Source organism: Salmo salar, chromosome ssa01 (assembly GCF_905237065.1).
Source record: "Salmo salar chromosome ssa01, Ssal_v3.1, whole genome shotgun sequence".
Taxonomy (NCBI): domain Eukaryota; kingdom Metazoa; phylum Chordata; class Actinopteri; order Salmoniformes; family Salmonidae; genus Salmo; species Salmo salar.
This window is the reverse complement of record NC_059442.1, coordinates 129,631,955-129,659,911: the sequence shown is the minus strand read 5'-3', so window position 1 is coordinate 129,659,911 and position 27,957 is coordinate 129,631,955. Positions and strand designations below refer to the sequence as shown.

Here is a 27,957-nt window from a genome sequence, read left to right as displayed (position 1 = left end):
ATAATCAGTAGGCCTATATTACATCATTTAATCTGTGACATATTTTTTCTCCCCAAGCTGTTTACAGGCATTTAACATCATTTTTGTTATCTATTTTCCAAACATCAATCGGTTAAATCACATTGTTAAAATGTTTTCATTCAGTCCATTATTTGTGACAAAAAGAAAAGGAAAACTTAATGTGCAATTTAACAATGTTTTTACTTAACCTAACAAGTACAACATTCTAATTATTATTGGCAATATTATTCCTCCCATTTTCCTCATTGTCATGTTATCCCGGCCACATTCTTAACAGTTTGGCCTGTTAATCGATCACTGTGGCTGGGATTGTCAGGGAAGGCGGTGGGATGTTTATGAGTCACTGCATTGGTCAAGTTTCAGACCTGGAGAGAAGTGTGGGTGGGGAAGGAAGGGAGAGAAAATAAGAGAAAATATGAGAAAAAGACAGAGAGTAGGAATGAGAATGAGAGAAAGATGGTGCGGACCGAGAGGGCTGCCTCGCTTCTAGTTCTTAGGAAACTTTGCAGTATTTAGTTTTTTTATGTATTTGTCAACAAAACAAAGGAGATGATCTCGGACTTCAGGAAACAGCAGAGGGAGCACCCCCCCTATCCACATCGACAAGACCGCAATGGAGAAGGTGGAACGTTTCAAGTTCCGCGGTGTACACATCACTGATAAACTGAAATGGTCCACCCACATAGACAGTGTGGTGAAGAAGGTGCAACAACGCCTCTTCAACCTCACGAGGCTGAAGAAATTTGGCTTGTCACCTAAAACCCTCACAAACTTTTACAGATGCACAATTGAGAGCATCCTGTCGGGATGTATCACCGGTTGGTACGGCAACTGCACTGGCCACAACCACAGGGTAGTGCGGTCTACCCAACGCATCACCGGGGGCAAACTACCTGCCCTCCAAGACACCCAGATCACCCAATGTCACAGGAAGGCCAAAAAGATCATCAAGGACGACAACCACCTGAGCCACTGCCTGTTTACCCCGCTATCATCCAAAAGGCGAGTTCAGGACAGGTGCATCAAAGCTGGGACCGAGAGACTGAAAAACAGCTTCTCTCTCAAGGCCATCCGACTGTTAAATAGCCATCACTAGCACAGAGAGGCTGCTGCCTTTATACACAGACGTGAAATCACTGGCCACTTTAATAAATGGAACACTAGTCACTTTAATAATGTAACTTTAATAATGTTTACATATCATGCATTACTTATCTCATATGTATATACTGTATTCTACTGTACAGTATCTTAGTCTATGCCGCTCTGACATTGCTCATCCGTATATTTATATATTCTTAATTCTATTCCTTTACTTAGATTTGTGTGTGTTGGGTATATGTTGTGAAATTGTTAGATATTACTTGTTAGATATAACTGCACTGTCGGAGCTAGAAGTACAAGCATTTCGCTACACCTGCAAGAACATCTGCTAAACACATGTATGTGACCAATAAAATTTGATTTGATTTAGTGAATGAGAGAGTGAGTGACAGTTGGAGGGAGAGGTATAGAGAACCATGGTGGTAATAAAGGAAGAATGATGAAAAGAAAAACAGAGAAGGAGTGAGAGAGAAGATAAGAAAGGCAGCAGGATTAATTTCCTGCCAGTGTTCTTCTGTCAGCTCATCAGTCTGCATCATGACAGTGATTTACTACTGCTTAAGGAGTCAGCATGCTTCAGTTCGACGTTCTGCTGGCGACTAGCCACACCAGCCAAACCCGGCTAGCCGAACCGAAGGAGTGTGCTTGCATTCTCCTTTAAAAGCCCTTCGCTTGAAAAATGCAAAAAAATATTTAAATAGTACTATTTGTCCAATTTATAAATGCGTAGCCAGTATTTCCTCCAAAATAGTCAGAATTGATCTAAGATAACTCAAGAAATCTGTCATTATATATACACTACTGTTCAAAAGTTTGGGGTCATTTTTAAATGGCCTTGTTTTTGAAAGAAAAGCCAATTTTTATTTTTTTTGTCCATTTTTAAAATATCATCAAATTGATCAGAGTAGACATTGTTAATGTTGTAAATGACTATTGTAGCTGGAAACAGCAAATTTTTTAAATGGAATATCTACGTAGGCGTACAGAGGCCCATTATCAGCAACCATCACTCCTGTGTTCCAATGGCACGTTGTTAGCTAATCCAAGTTTATCATTTTAAAAGGCTAATTGATCATTAGAAAACCCTTTTGTAATTATGTTAGCACAGCTGAAAACTGTTCTGATTAAAGAAGCAATAAAACTGGCCATCTTTAGACTAGTTGAGTATCTGCAGCATCAGCATTTGTGAGTTTGATTACAGGCCATAAACAAAGACCTTTCTTCTGAAACACGTCAGTCTATTCTTGTTCTGAGAATGAAGGCTATTCCATGCGAGAACTTGCCAAGAAACTGAAGATCTCGTACAACACTGTGTACTACTCCCTTCACAGAATAGAGCAAACTGGCTCTAACCAGAATAGAAAGAGGAGTGGGAGGGCCCGGTGCACAACTGAGCAAGAGGACAAGTACATTAGAGTGTCTAGTTTGAGAAACAGACGCCTCACAAGTCCTCAACTGGCTGCTTCATTAAATAGTACCCACAAAACACCAGTCTCAACGTCAACAGTGAAGAGGCAACTCAGGAATGCTGGCCTTCTAGACAGAGTTGCAAAGAAAAAGCCATATCTCAGACTGGCCAATAAAAAGAAAAGATTAAGATGGGCAAAAGAACACTGCCTAGAAGGCCAGCATCCCGGAGTCTCCTCTTCACTGTTGACGTTGAGACTGGTGTTTTGTGGGTCAATTTGATGTTATTTTAATGGACAAGACATTTGCTGTCTTTCAAAAACAAGGACATTTCTAAGTGACCCCCAAACTTTTGAACAGTAGTGTATATATATATATATATATATATATATAAATGAAATCACATTTACATAAGTATTCAGACCTTTTACTCAGTACTTTGTTGAAGCACCTTTGGCAGCGATTACAGCCTTGAGTCTTGGGTATGACGCTACAAGCTTGGCACACCTGCATTTGTGGAGTTTCTCCCATTTATCTCTGCAGATCCTCTCAAACTCTGTCAGGTTGGATGGGTAGCGTTGCCGCACAGCCATTTTCAGGTCTCTCCAGAGATGTTCGATTGGGTTTGTCAAAAAGCCAGTCCTGCGTTGTCTTGGCTGTGTGCTTAGGGTTGTTGTCCTGTTGGAAGGTGAACCTTTACCCCAGTCTGAGGTCCTGATCACTCTGGAGCAGGATTTTATCATGGACCTCTCTGTACTTTGCTCCGTTCATCTTTCCCTCGATCCTGACTAGTCTACCAGTCCCTGCCTCTGAAAAACATCCCAACAGCATGATGCTGCCACCACCATGTTTCACCGTAGGGATGGTGCCAGGTTTCCTCCAGATGTGACGCTTGGCATTCAGGCCAAAGTGTTCAATCTTAGTTTCATCAGACCAGAGAATCTTGTTTCTCATGATCTGAGAGTCCTTTAGGTGCCTTTTGGCAAACTCCAAGCGGGCTGTCATGTGCCTTTTACTGAGGAGTGACTTCCGTCTGGCCACTCTACGATAAAGGCCTGATTGGTGGAGTGCTGCAGAGATGGTTGTCCTTCTGGAAGGTTCTGTCATCTCCACAGAGGAACTCTGGAGCTCTGTCAAAGTGACCATCGGGTTCTTCGTCACCTGCCTGAACAAGGCCCTTCTCCCCCGATAACCCATCCGTAACCGCCCGACTATATGTGATAAAATGAAAATCTGAGGCCAGCACCAACCCTAACCCGCAAATATAGAAAATGTGCTGTACAGTTACGTTTTTTTCCCTCTTCAACGTTTATTGAACAATTATGTTTTTCTTCCACATTTATTCAAATCAAATCAAATTGTATTTGTCACATGCATCGAATACAACAGGTGTGGAATGGTCCGTGAAATGCTTACTTACGAGCCCTTTCTCAACAAGTTAAAAAGTAAATGGTAACACGAAGTAACAATATCAAAACTATATATTAGGAGTACCGGTACTGAGTAATTGTGCAGGGGTACGAGGTAGTTGAGGAAATTGAGGTAAAATGTACATGTAGGTAGGGGTAAAAGGGACTAGGCAATCATGATCGATAATAAGCAGAGTAACAGCAGCGTATGTGAAGAGTGTTAAAGTGTGTCCGTGTGTGTGTGTGGTGTCAATATGCATGTGTTTTGTGTGTGTCAGTGTATGTAGTGTTTGTGTGTGTTGGAGTGTCAGTGTACTATGTGTGAGGTTGTGGGTAGAGTCCAGTGAGTGTGTGTGTATAGAGCTGGTGCTAGAGAGTCAGTGCAAATAAAAGGGGGTATTAGCAAATATTCAGGGTAGCCATTTGATTAACTGTTCAGCAGTCTTATGACTTGGGGGTAGAAGCTGTTCAGGAGCCTTTTGGTCCCAGACTTGGCGCTCCGGTACCACTTGCCGTGTGGCAGCAGAGAGAACAGTCTATGACTTGGGTGGCTGGAGTCTTTGACAATTTTTAGGGCCTTCCGCTGACACCGCCTGGTATAGAGGTCCTGGATGGCAGGGAGATCGGCCCCAGTGATGTACTGGGCCGTACGCATTACGGTCTGTAGCCAAGCAGTTGTGAGAAAAAACAGTCAAGATGCTCTCAATGGTGCAGCTGTATAACTTTTTGAGAATCTTTTCAGATCTTTTCAGCCTCTTGAGGTGTTTTTGTGCCATCTTCACTACTGTCTTGGTGTGCTTGGGCCATGATGGGTCCCTAGTGATGTGGACACCGAGGAACTTGAAGCTCTCTACCCGCTCCACTACAGCCCCGTCAATGTGAATGGGGACGTGCTCGTCCCTCCGTTTCCTGCAGTCCACGATCAGCTCCTTATCTCATTTGAATATTTAGGCCTATTGAACAGGAGCCTCATGTTTTTCTGAAACAACACATTTCAAACAATAGTTAAAGTCAAACAATAAATCACACCTTCCGCATGCTTTTATGAAAAGGCCTATGCACTAATGACCGATTTAAAAAAAAAAAAAAAAATAATGAAATTAAAAAACTCAATGTAGCCTATAAATATGAATTGCACAGTAATTATTATAGATTTTTTGGTATGCATTTTTTTTCTCTTTATTCACCACCCACCCGCTGTTCATCCACATAATATTTAATGAACCTAAACCTGCCCGCTCCACAGATATAACCGCAGGAACTGCAGGTTATGAGTCAACCCGCGCATCACTAACACACACTGACCTACTGCTGTTTGTTCATATACACTCTCTTAATTTATACACACAGCTCATTTAATCCTCTTGTGTTACGGCTGAGTTGAATGTTGAATCACCTGCTAGGTGTGTGTGTGTGTGTGTGTGTGTGTGTGTGTGTGTGCGTGCGTGTTGTACCTGTGTTCCTAGTATGTGTGTGTTGTGTGTGTGCGACTGCTCTGTGTTATTGCTGCTGTGTGGTGCTTGTTCAGTACATTATGACTGACAGGTGCATTAGTTTATTTTTAATGAATGTATGCACGATTGATGGGTATTGAGAGAAAGGAAAATAATTATATTGATTGGAATTGAGAGCGAGATCGCTGTGATAATGTTATTAATCTCCTGCTCTTCCCTCCCCTCCTCCTCCTCCTCCTCCCCAGGCCTGCGTAAGGTGATGGTGCGTGCCCACCGGCAGGCGTGGTGCTGGCAAGATGAGTGGTACGGTCTGACCATAGAGGACATCAGACAGCTGGAGCTAGAGACCCAGCTAGCCCTGGCCAGGACGATGGCCCAGTACAGTCTCAGTGACACCGAGGAGGGGGCGGAAGTCACCAACGGGACCCCTGCCACCCCCGGCCAGGACCAGGAGGGAGTGAAGGCCCTGGGGGAGGGGGGAGAGGTGGAGGGAGGACGGACAGGGCTGGGAGATGCGTTACAGACGCGTGGAGAGCTCACCAAGCAGTGGTCGACTTCGTCCAAGTCGTCTAATAGATCCTCGAAGAGAGGAGGTGAGTGGAGCGATGCATCGCTCTGTTCAATAATTACCAAGTCCCCAAGTTTCAAATCAACCCAGAGCATGAGAGAATAGTGCCCTCACTCTATTTCCTATTTCCTGTCCACACAGGAAGCCCCGTCCACCAGAACATCTCAGAGTGGCGGATGCAGAGTATCGCTCGTGACTCCGAGGACAGCACGGACGACGAGTTCTTTGACGCTCACGGTTGGCTATGACATTTTATTACAGACTGCTATTACCGTTACTACATCAGCTGTTACTGGGGTTCCATGACTGTTATTACATGTTATTACAACATTCCTCAGAGGACTTCTCTGGGGATGAGGAGATGCTGTTACATGTCAAGGAGATGACCAAGTGGAGTTCCAACGACCTAATGGACAAGATGGAGACTACAGAGATGGACGAGGGCCAGGGTAGGACAACACACACACACACCTCGTTAAGGCATATGTATATGTAGTAATGTATGCGTGTAAGTCTGTAATGTCTATGTTCATGTTTTTAAGTGTATGTCAATTGTAAAGTATTTTTGTCTATAATATCTTTTTTGTTATGTGTCGGACCCCAGGAAGATTAGCTGTCGCTTCTGGCGTTCGGCTAATGGGGATCCCAGTCAAATCTAAATCAAACATACACTGTGCACACACACAAGCTCCGTTCGTCATTAAGATGTCAGATCTTCATGTCCAATATCGTCCTTCAGGAAGTTAATTTGTTTAATGAAAAATAATTGTGTGTGTATGTGTGTATGTGTGTATGTGTGTGTGTGTTTGTGTGTGTGTGTGTTTACAGAGAGCCTGTATCAGTCGGGTGAAGAGTATGCCGCGACCAGTAGTGACGAGAGACTCCTTGAGGTATGCTTCCAATGTAACACCTCCTCATCTAGACCCCAGGAAGAGTAGTTGCTGCTTCTGCAAAAGCTAATGGGGATCCAAATCAACAAATAGCGGTATGAAGAATGTATGAGAGTAGCCTAGTAAACAACATTGAGTTCTCACTGAGGATTACTAACTATAGCTTCATCATTTCTTAACAACATTTCTTAACAATATATTAAACAGCAATGTTTGCAGTCAAACCGGTACTGTAACAGTTGGCTTTATTGATGTTGTGTGTCAGTTTGAGAATGCTTTGATCCCATCTGGTCCTAATGACAGCCAGAGGGGGAGGGAGAACATAGCAGAGTAAAGTCTATCGGGGATAGTAGATCACACGTAAATACCATATCGGTGTTTGTTGTTGCTCTTTGTGTGCAGCAGCACGTCTCTCTGACACACACACACACACACACACACACACACACACACACACACACAGGCAGCATCTCAGTGTGTTATTCTCTATGTGTCCAGCGTCACGTCTCTAGTAAACGGAGACGTCGCTCCACTGTCAGGTCCCGCAGACGACCAGCTGTAAGTCTGACCCCCTATCCCCAGCCCCACAGTGCACTGTGGTTCAGAGGTGATGTTGTAGCCTTTAGTAGGGTGTTGTGTTACTGTAGGCTGTGAAAAGATGTTGTTTCAGTTCTGATAGAACTCCAATTGGAATTGTCTCTTTTTCTATTCTACTTCATTTCCATGATTTCACCCCTTCACAGTCACTGTGTATTGGTAACTAGTCAACGTCCGCCCACTCTCCTCCTCTTTCTCCCGTAGGATGGGTCGTCTCAGCAGTGTCTGGCGCCCTCAAAGATCCACGTTCTCCTCCTGGTGCTTCACGGGGGTAACATCCTAGACACTGGAGCAGGTATACAATATCCCAACACAAACTGTTACAGTAAACACTTACAGTCATCTCACTTTGTTTGTTCTTGGAAAGACAATGTCACAATATATTGTATGGCTATTTACTCATAATTACTCCCAGGTGAGCCAAATAGTAAGCAGGCGGACGTTAACACTCTGACCGGAGCGTTTGAGACAGTGATGAGGGTCCATTACCCAGCAGCCCTAGGACGCATCGCCATCCGCATGGTCCCTTGCCCCGCGATTTGTGCCGACGCCTTTTCCCTGGTGTCCAAGTGAGTACACACACATGCGCACGCACACATACACACACACATACTCTAACCCTCTATCTCTCCTGACCAGTCTCAGTCCTTATAGTTATGATGAGGGCTGCCTCTCCAACAGTCAGGACCACATCCCTCTAGCTGCACTGCCTCTATTGGCCACCTCCGCTCCCCAGTACCAGGATGCCGTGGCTACCGTCATCCAACGAGCCAATCAGGTGTATGGGGACTTCTTAAGGTCCTTGGAAGGGACATCCTTCTCCGGACAGGTCAGTGCAGAGGACAGGAGTCAAAGTTTCGAGGTCACGGATGTTTCTGACAGCTATTGCGGATTATTTTCTACATGTTGAACTTAAAGGCGTGCGTTCTCTCTTCCTGTAGGTGTGTGTGATCGGGGACTGTGTAGGTGGTATCCTAGGGTTTGATGCTCTGTGCAGCAGTAACGTCACTGTCTCAGAGAGCCAGAACAGCAGCAGACGAGGCAGCACTGTCAGCGCACAGGTACCTTCCTCTAGTCCTTTACATTGCACCCGAATTCCCTCCTTTATCTGTGCTGTAAATCGGACTGCTACTAACTATCTGTGCCCCCCTCCCCCCCTGTCTCTCTCCTGCCCCCGCCTTGCCCTCCATCTCTCCAGGACACAGACCTCCTCTCCCCAGGCATCATAATAAACAGTGTCTCGCCGTCCTCTCCGTCTCTGGAGGGCAGTCGCCATCTTAGTCGCAGTAACATCGACATCCCTCGCAGCTCAGGGCCTGACGACCCCAAGACAATGCTGCCACGCAAACGCAGCGACTCCTCCACCTACGAACTAGACACCATCAAACAGCACCAGGCCTTCCTGTCCAGGTCAGAGACAGACAGACAGACAGACAGACAGACAGACAGACAGACAGACAGACAGACAGACAGACAGACAGACAGACAGACAGACAGACAGACAGACAGACAGACAGACAGACAGACAGACAGAGTATATGACCGTCACACACAGTATAATGACCGTCATTTTTATCAAATGTTCACTTTGCCCATGTAACTTTTTTAATGTTTACACCTGTTGGCTGACTCTTCCCCCTCTTTTGTCACCTCCTTTCTCTCTCTCCATCTCTACTCCCTCCCTCTCCCTCGGTTTCTCCAGTCTCCACAGCAGTGTGTTGAGAACAGACCCGGGTTCAAGGCGTTCCAGCAGCAGTACCATGCTAGAGGGAGGGGGGGCACTAGGGAGGCTGGACTTCGAGGTGGCGGACTTCTTCCTCTTTGGTTCTCCTCTGGGGCTGGTGCTGGCGCTGAGGAAGACTGTTGTGCCGTCTATAGATGGTGAGGAACACCTTCATCAGAGGTTGATATCAGTAGCCAGTAGACTATACTAGACTATACTGTAGACTATAGGCTATATTCCGACTGCACCCAACAGTCTTTGCCATGCATGGAGTTGGCCTTTTAAGGAGTTGGTCTTTTAAGGAGTTGGTCTTTTAAGGAGTTGGCCTTTTAAGGAGTTGGCCTTTTAAGGAGTTGGCCTTTTAAGGAGTTGGCCTTTTAAGGAGTTGGCCTTTTAAGGAGTTGGCCTTTTAAGGAGTTGGCTAAAGCAGAAATAGACTATAAGCAAAGTTGCCACTTTTCAGAATTGTATTTACTGTATGTGTACAGAAAGTCTCACATTTAGTGAGAAGCTGTAAACTAAGTTACTTGGCATCTGTGCGGTGACAGTGTCTTTTCCTGCAGCTGTGGGGGTCAGGCTCTGCCAGGATATCCCTTAGTGAGTTAACATCATAGTTCAGAGGTTAGAAGTCATGTTTTAGATCTCTGTCGCCAGAAGTCCATTGGCTGTGACATTCAAGGGATGACATTCAAGACACATGTTCCCAAAGTAAACTAAGAACTAAGATGATGAGACAGGAGATAAATAGGAGGTTTAAAAAAAAGAGCTGAGAGGCAGCAGAGGAAACAGAGGGTTGTGACATGGAGTCTTCAGGGGTTCCATGGAGTTCTAGAGAGTTCCAGAGACGTGTTCGTCAGCAGTTGTCTGTGTCACTTCTGGACCCTTGAGACCAGAGGCTTTGATGGAAGTTGTTCATAGTATCCTCCATAGTTTGGTCCAATGGGTTTCAATATGTGAGCTTTGGAAGGAACTCCGATTAGCTGTTCCTGTATGTAAATAACCGTGTTCTCTTTTCCTCTCTTGTCCTCTTTCTCTGTCTCTCTGTCTCTCTCTCTCTCTGTCTCTCTCTCTCTCTCTGTCTCTCTCTCTCTCTCCAGTCTCAGCGTTGCGTCCAGCTTGTCAGCAGGTGTATAACCTATTTCATCCAGCGGACCCCTCTGCCTCCCGCCTGGAGCCCCTCCTAGAGAAGAGGTTTCACCAGCTGCCCCCCTTCTGTGTCCCCCGTTACCAACGCTTCCCTCTGGGGGACGGGCACTCGGCTCTGCTGGGTGAGGCTAGATACACATGCACGCCCACAAACTATTCCTTTATGTCTCCGGGATATCTCTCCTCCACAAGGAAGCACTCAATTCGCTGTGTGCTTTGTCCACATGTCCATATGCTCTCATAGTGCGATACCTGTGTGCAGGTATTATCAGGTATAATGTACTATGGGTTACGTCTGTCCGTCTTAGCAGTTACAACGTGCTGTTCTGTTGTATGTCACTTAGTCCATGTCTGTTCTGTAGTTACGTCCGTTTATTTCTGCCTCTCTGTCTCCCCCTGTGTCTCTCCTGCCTCCTCCCTTCCTATCTCTCTCCCCCACATGTTCCTCCCCCCTCTCCACATCTCTCCGTCTTCACCCTCCCCACCTCTCCCCCCCCTTCCCATCTCTCTCCCCCCCTGTTCTCCCCCCCCCCCAGTGGAGACGATGCAGAGTAACTCCCAGCTCCTGTTGGAGTCAGTACCCCTGTCAGTACCCCTGCGTTACCAGGAGGGGGGCGTCAGTGAGACCTCCATCCCCGTCCCTGTACTCAACTGGCCCCAACAGGCCTCACAGCTCAACGACAGTGTGTGCCCTTTCTCTGTCTCTGTCTGTCTGTCTGTCTGCTGCCCTGTCCGGTCTCTGTCTGTCTGCCCTGTCCGCTCTCTGTCTGTCTGTCTGCTGCCCTGCCCTTTCTCTGTCTCTGTCTGTCTGTCTGTCTGCTGCCCTGTCCGGTCTCTGTCTGTCTGCCCTGTCCGCTCTCTGTCTGTCTGTCTGCTGCCCTGCCCTTTCTCTGTCTGTCTGTCTGCTGCCCTTTCTCTGTCTCTGTCTGTCTGCTGCCCTTTCTCTGTCTCTGTCTGTCTGCTGCCTTGTCCGCTCTCTGTCTGTCTGCTGCCCTGTCCGCTCTCTGTTTGTCTGTCTGTCTCACTTTCTCTGTCTCTGTCTGTCTGTCTGCTGCCTTGTCCGCTCTCTGTCTGTCTCACTTTCTCTGTCTCTGCTGGCCTGTCCACTCTCTGTTTGTCTGTCTGTCTCACTGTCTCTCTCTCTGCATTTCATTTGTATTTGTAAAAAAGTTTTATACAAATACAATTAAATTGATTGATTGTTTGATCAATCCACTTTTCTCTCCCTCCTCCCTCTCTCTCTCTCTCTCTCTCTCTGTCACACACACATTTTCTCTCCCGTGTCTCCCTCCCTCCATAGCTGACGTGCTCCACTCCCACTGTGGTGTGTTTGTGGACAGCCAGTACCCGTCCTCCCCACTGACCGGACCCCCCCACCCCAGGGGCCTCCGTAGGTCCAGCGAGGCCAGCATCGCCAGCCAGGTGTCAGGCATGGCTGACTCATACACCGCCTCTAACATCGCCAACAGTCAGTACTGGACTTTATACTGTTTGATTTATCTGTCTTTTTTTGCATTTAACAGCAGTGTCTGTGGCTCAGGGAGATGACAACATAAATTCTCTGACATTTTTCACACACTGTTTTGTCGTTCTTCAACCCTTGATTCCTCCGTAGCCACTAAATGCCAAAGCAGCCCGTCTAAGAAGCTGGGTCTCCTTTCCCAGCTAGCGCTTCCTAAACTCCCCTCGAGAAGCCCCTCTCCGCGGGCCAGGAAGAAGATCCGACCCCTCCTCTCTCTCGGACGCACCGACTCAGACCAGGGTGACAATGACGTCACCGCCTCTGATGTCTCAGACTTGCCATCTGACATCACCGATATGAACTCTGACTCCTCGTCGCCAGACACGCTGATGGACGTAGAGCAAGGTAGTCTGGGTACTGTGGTTTGAATCCTGTGTGCCCCCCCCCCCCCAGGACTACTCCCATCTGTGTGCCTTGTCGTTGGTCTCCTTCAAGCTACAGCTGAACCACTGCAGTACTACAGCTTCTCTCCCTTCTCTTCTCCTCTACAGCTTGTACCCTATATGTACTGCAGTGCTTCCCAAACAGGAGTTATGCCAATGTCCTCAATCAGGGACCCAGTCTTTAGCCGGGATTGAAAAGAGGGACCACCATTTGGGAATCACTGATCTTGTGTATATTACCCTCTCCCTCCTCAAATCAAAACTGTCCCTCTGCTCCAGTTCAATCTGCCTCTGAAACCCCATTCTACTCCAGTGTGGACCTGTGACTTTCCGTCTGTACTATAGAGCCTCTCTCCTGGACTGTACATCTCTGGATGAGCACACTTCCCTCTACTGTGGAACCCCTTTTTGTCTGGAACTGTCATTGACCAGAAATACACATCGACGTCTTTCACAACCCTGTCGTCTTTTCCCTACTGTGATTGTGTCAGACTTCTCTCTCTCTTTCTGTCTCTCTCTCTCGCTCCCTCTCTTCAGTTGCTTCTCGGTGGTGGGGCAGTAAGCGGATGGACTTTGCCCTGTACTGTCCTGATGCCCTCACAGCCTTCCCCACTGTAGCCCTGCCTCACCTCTTCCATGCGTCGTACTGGGAGTCCACTGACGTCGTCTCCTTCCTACTCAGACAGGTATGACTGCTTATGAATGCCATGTGAATGCTTATGAATGTTCATAGACCTCTTCCACACATCATATTGGAAGTACACTCACAATGCCTCCTTCCTACTCAGAGAGGTAAGACCATATGAATATTAGTAGCCGAATATAAAGGCATAGCGTCCTATCGGGCTGGTGAATGCTATATGAATGCCCATGTAATCACTACTGTCTGTTCCTCCAGGTGATGAGGCATGAGAACTCGAGTATTCTGGAGCTGGACGGTAAAGAGGTGACCGAGTTCAAGCCCTCTAAACCCAGAGAGAAGTGGATCCGCAAGAGGACCCACGTCAAGATCAGGGTGAGGACAGACCACTTCCTAACCACCTTTTTAGGCTTTCTGTCGGCAAGTTGCAGAAGTACTGACCGCGGTAAACGTCTGTGTGTGTCTGTAGAACGTGACGGCCAACCACCGCGTCAACGATGCTGTGTTCTCTGAGGACGGAACGCAGCTGGTGATGGGACGCTTCATGTATGGCCCTCTGGACATGGTCACCCTCACTGGAGAGAAGGTAAAGCCGTACTCATTGACGCCAACTTGTCTTGTGGAACAGACTTCAGTTCTGCAACTGAGAGATACTTGCATGCAACTCAATATTTGAGCATAATGTATTGTTTGTCAATGGAACACATGGGCAAGTCAGTAATTAACTTATGTAATATACCGACGTGTTCTGATACTGTTATCTGTAACCTCCTCTTGTTGTCCCCCAGATTGACATCCACATCATGACCCAGCCCCCCTCAGGAGAGTGGGTGTACTTTGACACCGAGCTGACCAATAGCAGCGGACGTATCTCTTATGTCATTCCAGAGAGCAAAAGGCTGGGCATTGGAGTTTATCCTGTCAAACTGGTCGTCAGGTAGGTTATGGGTTGAAACCCTTCTAAATATCTGATTTGATTGTTTTCGGGGTGTTTTTGAGTATGAGAACAAGTGTTGAATTATGTGTTCCCCTTTGCCACACATTCTCCCTCCCCTCCCCCCGTTTCTCCTCCCTCTCTCAGGGGTGACCATACATTTGCGGACAGCTACCTGACGGTGTTGCCGCGGGGAACGGACTTTGTAGTGTTCAGTATCGACGGCTCGTTTGCTGCCAGCGTGTCCATCATGGGCAGCGACCCCAAGGTCAGGGCTGGAGCTGTGGACGTGGTCAGGTAGGAACATGATGGGTCTTATTCTATCTTGATTTGTATTTGATGTACTGTTATGTTCCTGACCAGGAGTCACACTAGCTAATGTGCCATACAAGTTGTGAATCAGCAAATGAATAGCTTAATAGGTAGATAATACACCAGACTCTTTGGGGTGTCACCTGTTCACCCACAGCCTGTTCTAACTCTTCCCTTCAGACACTGGCAGGACCTGGGCTATCTGATAGTGTATGTGACGGGTCGTCCAGACATGCAGAAGCAGCGTGTGGTGGCCTGGCTGTCTCAACATAACTTCCCTCATGGAATAGTGTCCTTCTGTGATGGCCTGGTCCACGACCCCCTCAGACACAAGGCCAATTTCCTCAAGGCCCTCATCTGTGAGGTAAGAGGGGGGTAGAGATGAGGGTGTAGGGGTTAGGGTATGGCTTGGGTTGTGGTAGGGTAAGTGTGTAGTTCGGGGTGGGTTGGGGTAAGGGGACTTAGGGTTTTTAAGTTAGGTTTCCACTGTCAAAATACACTACATTGCTCGTTGAACATCTCATTCTAAAATCATGGGCATTAAAATTGAGTTGTACCCCTCTTTTCTGCTATAACAGCCTCCACTGTTCTGGGAAGGTTTTCCACTAGATGTTGGAACATTTCTGCGGAACTTGCTTCCATTCAGCCAGAAGAGCATTAGTGAGGTCGGGCACTGATGTTGGGCACTTAGGCCTGGCTTGCAGTCAGCGTTCCAAATTCATCCCAAGGGTGTTTCGATGGGGTTGAAGTCAGGGCTCTGTGCAGGCCAGTCAAGTTCTTCCACACCGATCTCGACAAACCATTTCTGGATGGACCTCGCTTCGTGCATGGGGGCATTCCCAAACTGTTGCCACAAAGTTGGAAGCACAGAATCGTCTAGAATGTCATTGTATGCTGTAGCGTTAAGATTTCCCTTCACTGGAACTAAGGAGCCTGAACCATGAAAAACAGCCCCAGACCATTATTCCTCCTCCACCAAACTTTACAGTTGGCACTATGCATTGGGGCAGGTAGCGTTCTCCTGGCATCCGCCAAACCCAGATTCGTCTGTCGGACTTCCAGATGTTGAAGTGTGATTCATCACTCCAGAGAACGCATTTCCACTGCTCCAGAGTCTAATGGTGGCGAGCTTTACACCACTCCAACCGAAGCTTGGCATTGCGCATGGTGATCTTAGGCTTGTGTGCGGCTGCTTAGCCATGGAACCCCATTTCATGAAGCTCCCGGCGAACACTTCTTGTGCTGACGTTGCTTCCAGAGGCAGTTCAGATCTCGGTAATGAGTGTTGCAACCGAGGACAGACTATTTGTACGCGCTACGCATTTGTACAAGTTGTGACCTACCACTTCGCGGCCGAGCCATTGTTGCTCCTGGACGTTTCCACTTCACAATAACAGCACTGACAGTTGACCGGTGCAGCAGGGCAGAAATTTGACAAACTGACATGTTGGAAAGGTGCCATCCTATGACGGTGCCACGTTGAGTCACTGAGGGGTGTCCGCATACTTTTGTGTGTGTGTGTGTGTGTATATGTGTATATATATATATATATGTGTGTGTGTAACAACAATAATGTTTCTAACAGTCCATTCCTCTGTGTGTGTGTGCAGGCCCATATGAAGATATTTGCAGCGTACGGCTCTACTAAGGATATCACAGTGTACTCCTCCTTAGGCCTGCCCCCGTCACACATCTACATAGTGGGAAGGCCCACCAAGAAGATGTCCAGCCAGTGTCAGGTACCAAACTAGCTGGTAGAAAGTGCACTGTCGCCAACAAAAAGTTATCAATTAAAGTGTTGAAATGCTTAACTTCCAACTTGAACTCGTAAATAGATAGAATGTGCAAATGTGTTCCTATAGATGGATAGTTTAGTAGATGAGGGGATGAGCTGATGTCGTCTCCATTCCTACTCCCTCTCTTTTTCCTCTTTCTCCCTCTCTCGATCTCTCCCTCCTCTTTGTCAGTTCATCCCAGACGGCTATGCGTCCCATCTGTCCCAGCTGGAGTACAGTCAGAGGTCTCGTCCTGCCAAGACCGCCAGCGCCCGTATTGTTCTCCGTAAGGGAAGCTTCGGACTGGGCGCCGCCGGGGGGGACTACCTCCGCAAGCGCAACCACATCCTGCGCTCCATCAACTCAACCGGGGGGGCGGGCTCTAGCTCCCCTGGCCAACCAGGGCGCACGGAACGCACGCTGAGCCAATGCGAGGTGGAGAGGGAGAGAGCAGGAGCGGGGACCCAGAGGAGTATGAGTATAGCAGCTGGGTGTTGGGGCCGCACCGGAAGCACCAAGGAGGGGTCAGGAGGATTACTCAGCCCAAAATAGGACTCACCAGACTGGGCTACAGGGGGGAGGGGCCCTGCCTGGCTCTACCTGGAGCACTATGATCTTTGGACTGGCCCTGAGAGAAAGAAGGAAGAAGTATGTTTAAGAGAGAGTTAGAGAAAGGAAAGGATGGGATGAAAGAAGGATAAGGTTTACTGAGGGGCGGAAAGTGAGAGGGAGGAGGTGAAAGGAGAGGGAGGGAAAAGGGCAAAGAGGGTGAACAAGAGGAAGAAGCAGGGTCTCTTGGGAAATAGATATGAAAGGAATAGAGAGAAGAAAAGATTGGATGAGTGAAAAGTAAAGCCAGAAAGATGGGAGGTGCTCTGACTTTGCTGTAAAGAATCAAATGACATTTCTACTGTAGCATTAGAGTCTCACAGTCAAGACTTTTATATAACCTACCTTGGCCACTAAAAGAAAATAACTGGAAAATAAAACAAATTCAAACTAAAAACAAACGATCGTAAGCCTTAATCGTCACCCCCTGAGGGCCTGGAGTGCCTACCCTTGTCGGAGTAATGGTTGAATGTACTCTCTCTACCTAGAGGACAATGGGAATTCACACACATACAAACACCCCAGCTCAGGCCAGGACATTGGAGCCACAAAAATAAGACTCAAATGGTGATCTGGAGGTCAGGGGGGTCAGTCTGTAGCCATGGCAACAAGTCAACAACTTCATCTGTTTTTATCCCTCTATCCGCTGAGATACACCTCTTTCCTTCCTTCCCTCTAACACCGCTGTGTCTGGCAATAAGAAACGAGTCCCCTCACACTGCCAAGAGAAGCACCACTACCCTATAGAAAGAGAGAGGGAAGAGGAGAAGCAAGAGGAAGAGGGGTGGAAGGAAAGAGGGTGGATACAGAGAGAGATGCAAGACAAAAGGGAGGGGAAAGGTTATGGATGAGATGTACAATTTCCTCTAGTCTATTCCTGGGCCATTTCTCTACTTTTATCAGTGTGGTACTACACAGTGATTTCTACCGTTGACCTTAGCTCGGCTCCAGTCCTTTTCACTCCGTAACAGAGTAGCTACTGTACTGTACCACGTCTTTCAGTATGGCCTGTGGGCCATCCCAGGCCTTAAACCCCAATGACACATTTATAAAGTCAGACTGAAGGATCCCAGGACTGAGCTAGACAAGGCTTGTCATAGCAGTAGACATTAGTGACACTTTTTAAACGCTGAACAAACAGAACACAGCAGCAATCCCTTTACCAGACCATCTGCTTGCAATACCTCTGAGCCACCAGTAGGGGAGCAGTGTCTTTCGCTGTTTTCCAAAAGCATGATGCTGTTGGTATTCATTCAGTTCATCCTGCTGCGCCTCTTAGCTATCAACCTTTGTCATTACACACCATTCAGTGACACTCCAGTGGACTTCCCTATGATGCTCAGAGCTCTTTCCTCCTTGAGGGATGTGATGAATGCTATTCATTGGACATTGCTACATTTCAGCCTGGATACTGAAAGTGATCTAGGCTTTTCACAGTGATTTAAGCTTTTCAGCGAACCCTCACTATTCAAAGGATTTTCAGGATTTCTAACAAACAGACGAGAACAGGCGATGAGGTCACAGGAAGAAGGGTTGTAACGTTCTGAGAGCAGACAGGATGGCCAGACCTCATCAGAGGCAGGAAGACATGCTTTGATTCCATTTTATTTCAGAGTTCCCCTATCCTGTTTTTTTTTTTAAAGCTGGTTTTTACCTAATAATAACCACCCTCTGATACCAAGTTGTTTCCAATTGTGATTCATTATCTGAAGTACCAGAGAATATACAATGTTATTACTTAGCAAATACCAGCTGGTATCGGACTATAAAATAAAGGGTTACTAATGCTTTCACTAAAGCTATGGCAACCTGTACAGAGAATTTTAGATGAACACCTAAATCTCATACTACCTGTTATCTAATACCTGGCACCTACTGTATGGTTAGGTATTATCATTGTCTTCAATTATATCCCCATTACTAATCACCCAAAGCCAACAATCTCTCTCTCTAGTGGCTGTAGTATCTCAACCTGTTCAACCTCGTTGTTGTTTTTTGCACTAGTTTATGTTGGAGAATCGTGTTACCGTCTAATGTCGCTACATATTGTTACCTTTTTGTAGTGCATGACATAAAAACGATTCATTATTGCAGGGTATATGTGCTGCAGTAGTACGCACACTCGTGTACATTTATTCAATGTCAGGATTACTGAATAATGTAAAATAACGTGCCAAAAAACGAAACAGTTGTTGGTTGTGGGAAGCTAATGTACCAGGCTGTATCCCACCGTTTCTTTGTATTGTGAGAAGAGTCGGGGCTTGCATTGGCAGCATGATGGCGTGGCTTTAGCTGAAAAGGCATGTGTTCTATACTGTATTTTAACAATGTCAATCAGATTACATCTGATTTGTAGATCTTTTTGAATCCAATATATTGTCCACATCTAAGGGGACATAATGGCTAGCTGTATAGGATGTGGTTATGGTTGTACTTTTACTTATAACTTGAGAGCTTGGAAGCTCTAGCATATTGTTTTGATTCTAGGGACATGCTACTATTGCCAACTTGTATTTATTGCAACCTGTTATGACACCACTCAAGCGCAGTAGCATAAGTGATGATTGTTAGTTAAAGCAATAGTTCACTTCAAAATCTACTTTTTTTTTTTTGTCAGACATTGATCAGACCTATTAAAAAAAAGGTTGTAACTTCAAGTCTCTGTCCCACACCATAGGTTGTGTAGATCCAACTACATAAGGTCACTTTTGAGGTTTGACCAAGTCGTACAAACTTTGATCTTTCGGTGAACTACGACTTTAATCAAGGATGTAGACTAGAGCTGTAGGTGACTGGCTGGAAGGCACTAGGGGAGGTTTTGGATACTGCCATACTGTTTCCCCTCTGGCCTGTGGTCTGGTGATGATGAGCTGATCATCCTCCTGCTACAGGCTTGGAAAGCCCAGACTGTACATGATCCATGGATATGTCTGTCTGTCTGTCAGTGTAGATACTGTAAAAATTATACTGTATATGTAGGAATATAATGGTTGAGAAGTATTTATTTCCGTAACATGAGTTTAATTTCTATTATGGATCTTTCAGGTGAACAATATTTGAATATGTAGCGTTTTGTTTATGATGAGGACCAACAGTCAGTGGAAGGTGTGTATTTTCTTTGCCAATATTATTGTTTCAGTCGCAGAGTAGCATAACCACAAGGCACAGACAGAGACAATCTATCTAACATGCACGAGTATAGACAACATTAACAACATCCACTATCCCACCCCTTCACACTTCTGCTGTCCCTTTACAAAGGTTAACTGTTAAAGGTTCAATTATTTTATAGTGAAAACAAAACTATTTTTCAAACCGGAGCATTTTACAAAGCCTTGACAAAATACTGTATTGCTTCCTATCTTCTGTGAAGGCAGATTTTTCCCCCCTTCAGAATGAAGAAATGTTTGATTGTGAATATGTCAAGTGAATTCCATCTATTTTACCTGTAATATGTGGTGTTCAAAATAATTCAGACTGGGTTAGCCATCAATATTGTATACAGTAGTTATATATCAATTATGTTAACCACTAACCCTTATAGTATGTCTTGAAATTGAAATGTATTTGAGAATATTAGAATTATTGCCACTTTAGTAGCAGTCTTGCATGTACTGTACTATTAGATGCCAGTTTTACACAGAACATGTTTTCTACTTTATGGGGCCACGTGTGTGTGACTGAAGAGTTATTATAGTTCAATGCCTTGTAGATATGTAAAGGATAAATAATCAACAATGGGCTATGCTTTCTATGGAAAATATTAAAGATGTTTCCAGAGAACGCATAGAGCACCGAGTTGATTATCCTTTTTATACCATGGCTATAATTGCAACACATTTGGCACTAAGAATGTGTTCATTTGTTTACTAGATAGCTACAACAGTTGCCTTGGTAAACAAACAGACTTGCTAGTTTAGCTAACCAAACCCTAGACCAATCCATCAGTCCTAGCTTGCTATTATGAAAATGTAATTAAACAATGCCAATAATGTTTTCAATTCGACTTTTGCTTTCAAAAGCAGCTCAAACATAGAGCATGTAAGAATGAACTATAGCCATTGAATTCTACCGTGCAGATATGCCCTGTGTTATAGGGAAATAATGCACGCTCTAGAATGCCCTTCAAGCCAATCAGAAACAAGTATTCAACAACGCCATTGATAAGTCCCAGTCGGTATTAAATAGTATTACATTCTTGTTGTCTGCTTGTTTAAGTCAATTACAAAACTACATTTGAGAAAAGTACAACATGCCTATAGATTGCTTTTCAACATCGCCTGCTCCCGAGCCTTCTCTACTTAGAAATACGTAAAATTGTAAGGCTTCCCTCATGCGCCTTTTCATGACGGTGCTAGGAGGCGATGACTGAGTGCTAGCTAGCTACCGACCGGAACATTAAGCTAGCCAAGACCAACAACATAAACAAACGGAAAACATTTAGTATAGTCCGTTTGTAACTCCACTCACTACTTATAGCTGTATAGTCCGTTTGTTTGTGTTGTTGGTCTTGGCTAGCTTAATGTTCCAGTCGGTATCTAACTAGCTAGCACACTACTCGTGTGGCTGTTAGCGCTGTTATGAAAAGGGGCATGAGGGAAGCCCTACAATATTACACTTTTCTAAGTAGTGAAAATACATGGGAGCATTCAATGTTGAAAAGTAATCTTTAGGCATGCTGTACTTTTCTTAAATGTAGTTTTGTAATTGACTAAAACAAGCAGACAAAGACATAATTGTGTTTGAAAAAGGTCAAGTTTTTGCTGTGAGCCAATGGCGTTACCAAAGTGATGGTTGGATTGTTTTCCCCTAGGCGGACGGCGACGTTCTATCTAATACCGACTAGGAGTATAAACAGGTATAACGAGAACTATATAACAATGTGTTCAGTCGGTTCTATGCTAACGTTCCATTCCTTGTCATGACAACCATTTTTTATGTTTGAAATGGCATGGATGTGGCAACGAGTGTAATGCACAAACAGACTACATTTCAGGCTGACAATGTGTACCCACGGTGTAATTAACACTGTACCTGCTTATGTAGCTGCCATGTAAATACATAGATTTCTGAACATTTTGTTAATATACTGTAAAGTGGGACCAATATATTTAGCTACATACAGTATACATAAAATGTATGTCATTTACTCAAGCATTAGTAATATAAAATGTACACAAGCTTTACTTGATTATTTCCATGAACATATTGGGAATGTTTTGTATTAGTACAATGCAGTTATGATTATCATAGCACTGTAAATATACATATACAGCGCATTTGGGAAGTACTTTTTCCACATTTTGTTACGTTACAGCCTTGTTCTAAAAAGGATCTAAAATCAATCTACACACAATAGAAATTGTTGCAAATGTATTAAAAATAAACTGAAATATAAAATGTACAAAAGTATTCAGACCCTTTACTCAGTACTTTGTTGAAACACCTTTCAGAGCGATAACAGCTCGAGTCTTCATTGGGTATGAAGCTTTGCACACCTGTATTTGCGGAGTTTCTCCCATTCTTCGCTGGAGATCCTCTTAAGCTCTGTCAGGTTGGATGGGGAGCGTCACTGCACAGCTATTTTCAGGTCTCTCCAGAGATGTTTGATCGGGTTCAAGTCTGGGCTCTGGCTGGGCCACTGAAGGACATCAGAGACTTGTCCCGAAGCCACTCCTGCGTTGACTTGGCTGTGTGGTTAGGGTCGTTGTCTGAGGTCCTGAGCGCTCTGGAGTAGGTTTTAATCAAAGATCTCTCTGTACTTTGCTCCGTTCATCTTTCCCTCGATCCTGACTAGTTTCCCAGTCCCTGCCGCTGAAAAACATCCCCACAGCATCGGGTTCTTGGTCACCTCCCTGACCAAGGCCCTTCTCCCCCGATTGCTCAGTTTGCTTGGGCAGCCAGCTCTAGGAAGAGTCTTGGTGCTTCCAAAATTCTTCCATTTAAGAATGATGGAGGCCACTGTGTTCTTGGGGACTTTCAATGCTGCAGAAACTGTTTGGTACCCTTCCCCTCGACCCAATCCTGTCTCGGACAATTCGTTTGACCTCATGCCATAGTTTTTGCTCTGACATGCACTTTCAATTGTGGGACCTTATATAAACAGGTGTGTGCCTTTCAAAATAATGTCCAATCAATTGAATTTACCACAGTTGGACTCCAAGTTGTAGAAATATCTCAAGGGTGATCAATGGAAACAGGATGCACCTGAGCTCAATTTCAAGTCTCATAGCAAAGGTATTTCTGTTTGTTATTTTTCATAAATTTGCTAAAAATTCTAAAAACCTGTTTTCGCTTTCTGATTATGGGGTATTCTGTGTAGATTGAGGATTTTTTTTTATTTAATCAATTTTTGGCTGTAACGTAACAAAATGTGAAAGAAGTCAAGGGGTCTGAATACTTTCCAAATGCACTGTGTGTGTGTGTGTGTGTATGTATGTGTATATACATATATATATATATATATATATATATATATATATATATATATATATATATATATATATATATATATATATATATATATATATATATATATATATATATATGGTAACATATATTGTTCGAGGTGGCAATAATTTAAGTACATTTTGAGTATATGCAGTTTATTTGACATAAGTGCATAATCATAGAATGAATATTTGAATTTGAAGGCATGTACATAAATTAAATAGTGTTCTGTACCTCTTACAATCTCACCCATTTCCCTTTGTAGTTTGTAGCAGGTCTGGATTTCAAATAGGCATTATTAAAGAAGTCTGTAGGAAGTATACTTATGTAATTGATGTGGCACCCTTATTCAAAACACCACCAACATCAGAATTGCTTCTTTGGGTGGTTTTGATACCAAGTTTAGTTTTCAAAACAAAGAGTGGGTACAATGTTTAGATATGTATGAACAGTTCCTTTTGACTTTTTCAAAATGTTATTGTGTTACAAAGTGGTATTAAAATTGATTTAAATGTCATTTTTCTGTCAACGATCTACACAAAATACTCTAATGTCAAAGTGAGAGAGAAATTCAAACTTGTAAAAAAGAAAAACAGTAATATATCTCAATTAGATAAGTATTCAACCCCGAGTCAATACATGTTTGAATCACCTTTGGCAGTGATTACAGTCATGCTGGTTAAGTCTCTAAGAGATTTACACACCTGGATTGTGCAACATTTTCCTTTATTCTTTAAGCACTGTCAAATTGGTTGTTGATCGTTGCTCGACCACCATTTTCAGGTCTTGCCATAAGATTTAAGTCCAACTGTAACTCAGCCGCTCAGGAACATTCACTGTCTTCTTGGTAAGCAACTCGAGTGTAGATTTGGCCTTGTGTTTTAGGTTATTGTCTTACTGAAAGGTGAATTCATTTCCCCGTGTCTGTTGGAAAGCAGACTGAACCAGGTTTTCCTCTAGGATTTTGCCGGTGCTTAGCTCCATTCCATACATTTTTTTAATCCTGAAAAACTTCCCAGTCCTTAATGATTACAAGCATAACCATAACATGATGCAGTCCCCACTATGCTTGAAAATATGGAGAGTGGTACTCCATATGTGTTGTATTGGATTTTCCCTAAACATAACACTTTGTATTCAGGACAAAAAGTGAATTGCTTTGCTACATTTTTTGCTTTATTACTTTAGTGCTTTGTTGCAAACAGGATGCATGTTTTGGATTATTCTGTACAGGCTTCTTTCTTTTCACTCTGTCAATTAGGTAAGTATTGTAGAGTAGCTACAATGTTGTTGATTCATCCTCAGTTGTCTCTTATCATAGCCGTTAAACTCTAACTTTTTCAAAGTCACCATTGGCCCCCTGAGCGGTTTCCTTTCTCTCCGGCAACTGAGTTAGGAAGGACACCTGTATCTTTGTAGTGACTGGGTGTATTGATACACCATCCAAAGTATTGTTAATAACTTTACCATGCTCAATGTCGGTTTATTTTTCTCCCATCTTCCAATAGGTGCCTTTCTTTGAGAGACATTGGAAAACCTCCCTGGTCTTTGTGGTTGAACCTGTGTTTGAAATTCACTGCTTGACTTTACAGATAATTGAATGTGTGAGGTACAGAGATGAGGTAGTCATTCAACAATCATGTTAAAGACTATTATTGCACACAGGGTGACTTGTTAAGCAAATGTTTACTCCTGAACTTATTTAGGTTTGCCATAGCAAAGGTTTTGAATACTTATTGACTCAAGACATTTCAGCTTTCAATTTTTTATGAATTTGTAAAAGATTTGAATAACATCATTCCACTTTCACATCATGGGGTATTGTGTGCAGGCCAGTGCCAAAACATCTCAATTTAATCAATTTTAAATTCAGGTTGTAACACAACAAAATGTGGAAAAAGTCAAAGGGTGTGAATACTTTCTGAAGGCACTGTAGTTCCTTCACTATTCAATCTCTCTCTCTCTTTCTGGTTCATAGGTCATTTTACCCTTCCTGGGTGAGAGCTCAATGTATTATTGTCTGTACTGTGGAATAAATACAATTGGACAATAACATATCTGCACTTGTACTTTGTGTTTTCAATACATTTTAAATTACATAGCAATAGTAGATTATATGATGAAATTGGGTGAAATTGAATGGGATTATTGTCACGTCCTGACCAGTAAAAGGGGTCATTTGTCATTGTAGCATGGTCAGGGCGTGGCAGGGGGGTGTTGTTTTTGTGTGTTTTGGGGTTGGTTTGTTTCATGGGGATTTGTTCTAGTTTTCATTTTCTATGTTCCCATTCTATGTGTGGCCGAGTATGGTTTCCAATCAGAGGCAGGTGTCTTTCGTTGTCTCTGAGTGGAAGCCATACTTAGGCAGCCTGTTTTTAACTTTGGGTTTGTGGGCGGTTGTTTTCCGTATAGTCTGTGCACCTTACGGAACTGTTTTGTCGTATTGTTTATTTTTGGTTAAGTGTTCACGTTAAATAAAGAAGATGAGCACTTTACACTCTGCGCCTTGATCCAATCCTTCCGACAGTTGTGACAGAACCACCCACCACAGAAGGACCAAGCAGCGTGGTAAAAGGCAGCAGAGGTATCTGGAGTCCTGGACCTGGGAGGAAATCCTGGACGGGAAAGGACCCTGGAGGCAACCTGGAGAGTATCGCCGCCCGCCGGAGGAGATGGAGGCAGCGTGGGAGGAACGGCTGGAACGTCAGGAGGAGGCTGAGAGGCAGCCCCCCAAAAAATGTTGGGGGGGGGCATACGGGTAGTTTGGCTAAGTCAGGGGGAGCCCTGACCTAACTTCCCGGGCGTACAGGAGAGAGCCGTGGAGCCAATCATGGAGTCACGCACGGAGCTTGACGCAAGATTCCGGAAGGAGGTACTGGCGGAGAGGGCACGACTGAGCAGGCGTGCAGAGGGGCGAGCGATGCATTACGGGGTGATGCGCACTCTCGCCCATCCGCATACACAGTCCGGAGCGATCCGTAAGGGCTCCGCAGCGTTGCCGGGCTAGAGTTGCCTGCTCAGCGCATCTGGCCGCCAGTGCGTCTCCTCGGCCCATTTTATCCTGCGCCTGCTCTACGCACGGCAGCCCTCATTCCCCAGCACAGCCCAGTTCTCCCTGTGCCAGCGCTCCGCCCGTACCGGGCTACAGTGACCATCCAGCCAGGACGGGTTGTGCGGGCCGTGCGCTCCAGACCTCCAGTGCATCTCCAAGACCCTGTGTACGTCCTGTTCCTCCTGTTCCTGCTCCCCGCACTCGCCCTGAGGTGCGTGTTACTAGTCTGGCGCCTCCTATGCCAGTCCCACGCATCAGACCTCCAGTGTGCCTCCACAGCCCAGTACGTCCTGTTCCTGCTCCCTGCACTCGCCCTGAGGTGTGTGTTACTAGTCTGGCGCCACCTATGCCAGTCCCACGCATCAGACCTCCAGTGCGCATCCCCAGTCCAGAGCCTCCGGCGACGCTCCCCAGTCCGGAGCCTCCGGCGACACTCCCCAGTCCGGAGCCTCCGGCGACACTCCCCAGTCCGGAGCCTCCAGCAAAACTGGAAACACTTATCTCCCTCACTAGCTTTAAGCACCAGCTGTCAGAGCAGCTCACAGATCACTTCACCTGTACATAGCCCATCTATAATTTAGCCCAAACAACTACCCCTTCCCCTACTGTATTTATTTATTTTGCTCCTTTGCACCCCATTATTTATATTTCTACTTTGCACTTTCTTCCACTACAAATCTACCATTCCAGTGTTTTACTTGCTATATTGTATTTACTTTGCCACCATGGCCTTTTTTGCCTTTACCTCCCTTATTGCACCTCATTTGCTCGCATTGTATATAGACTTGTTTTTCTACCGTATTATTGACTGTATGTTTGTTTTACTCCATGTGTAACTCTGTGTTGTATGTGTCGAACTGCTTTGCTTTTTCTTGGCCAGGTCGCAATTGTAAATGAGAACTTGTTCTGAACTTGCCTACCTGGTTAAATAAAGGTGAAATAAATAAATATGCTTACGAAATATCGTCGAGTCAAGTTGTCCTTCGTCATCATAGGGGTTATGGATAGGGGCAAACTGCTGGGGAATCATCTCGCATATCTTCTGGGTCATACTGTAGGATCAATTCCCTTGGACGGAGGCCCCCCTCCGGCTCCGGTCTGAAATAGCCCCGCCTCTCATCTGCAGCATCCTTTTTGGCTTTGTCTTTTAAGTTTTTTCCAGCACACTTTTATTCGATTTGGGTCCCTCATCTCTTTAATCTGTGTCGATCCATTACATTTGTCGCATAAAATGGCCCAGGTGTCTTCCTTCTTTTTGACAGTGGTGTTGTTTGTCTTTTTATCCTCCAGTACGTTACTAAATTCCTCCTCAGCTCCGACAATTGTTTTTTTTCATAAGCGGAGAAATTTGACTTCTTTGACGTGCCATGATCAGGTGGCTAGCGGACAAATAATACATGTCTAAATAACTAAGTAATGCCCATAATACATAATATTGTATGTGAACTATCTTAGTTTATAAACTAGCTAGCTACAGTAGCTAACATTAGCTAACAAATTAGTTTTCTGTCTAGTATAGTACTGGCAAATAACGGATTTGATTTCAAATCAGCCAACCCATGAGAACCTTTCACGATGGAGTTGCAGTAGTTCTAACATGAACTTTCATTGTTATTATTTTATCAAGGAACAGCAACTTTGTGGCCTCATTTGCCAAGTAGGCTAGCTACTTTGTTTCAACTCACGAAATACCTCATATATTGGTAAAGTCACTAATAGTTTTAAACCGTTAATCATAGATTTACTGATCCAGATTTAAAATTAAGTGGTGCAACACATCTCTGGTTAATTATAAACCTAGATTTACAAAACCTAGATTAGCTCTAATCCTAGATTAATTTAAACCATGTTGGTGCAACCCACCCATGGTTATAACCATGTCATAATATGTCGTAACAGCTAACAACTTGGCATACACTGTCATGAGACAAACGCGGGGAAAAAAAGAAACGTTCTCTCAC

The 27,957-nt window shown here is 44.7% G+C and overlaps 1 protein-coding gene across 8 annotated transcripts in view; it reads left to right on the top strand.

The window, feature by feature from the left end:
* The window catches only part of LOC106562412 (membrane-associated phosphatidylinositol transfer protein 2), a 63,490-nt gene extending 43,013 nt beyond the window's left edge, over positions 1-20,477 (top strand). Inside the window, exons 7-29 of one of the 8 annotated variants that reach the window (XM_045688826.1) lie at positions 5,641-5,988; positions 6,105-6,200; positions 6,302-6,412; positions 6,792-6,853; positions 7,352-7,411; positions 7,655-7,745; positions 7,866-8,019; positions 8,090-8,279; positions 8,392-8,511; positions 8,649-8,860; positions 9,153-9,331; positions 10,271-10,441; positions 10,856-11,002; positions 11,620-11,787; positions 11,935-12,186; positions 12,762-12,910; positions 13,123-13,239; positions 13,334-13,450; positions 13,653-13,801; positions 13,946-14,095; positions 14,291-14,474; positions 15,721-15,849; positions 16,078-20,477. In XM_045688826.1, the coding sequence (XP_045544782.1) occupies positions 5,641-5,988; positions 6,105-6,200; positions 6,302-6,412; positions 6,792-6,853; positions 7,352-7,411; positions 7,655-7,745; positions 7,866-8,019; positions 8,090-8,279; positions 8,392-8,511; positions 8,649-8,860; positions 9,153-9,331; positions 10,271-10,441; positions 10,856-11,002; positions 11,620-11,787; positions 11,935-12,186; positions 12,762-12,910; positions 13,123-13,239; positions 13,334-13,450; positions 13,653-13,801; positions 13,946-14,095; positions 14,291-14,474; positions 15,721-15,849; positions 16,078-16,437 (3,716 nt within the window). In that variant the 3' untranslated portion in view covers positions 16,438-20,477. The remainder of the gene's footprint in view (positions 1-5,640; positions 5,989-6,104; positions 6,201-6,301; positions 6,413-6,791; positions 6,854-7,351; positions 7,412-7,654; positions 7,746-7,865; positions 8,020-8,089; positions 8,280-8,391; positions 8,512-8,648; positions 8,861-9,152; positions 9,332-10,270; positions 10,442-10,855; positions 11,003-11,619; positions 11,788-11,934; positions 12,187-12,761; positions 12,911-13,122; positions 13,240-13,333; positions 13,451-13,652; positions 13,802-13,945; positions 14,096-14,290; positions 14,475-15,720; positions 15,850-16,077) is intronic. The other 7 variants (XM_045688827.1, XM_045688828.1, XM_045688830.1 and 4 more) reach the window with 7 other exon arrangements.
* The last annotated feature ends 7,480 nt before the right edge of the window (positions 20,478-27,957 follow it).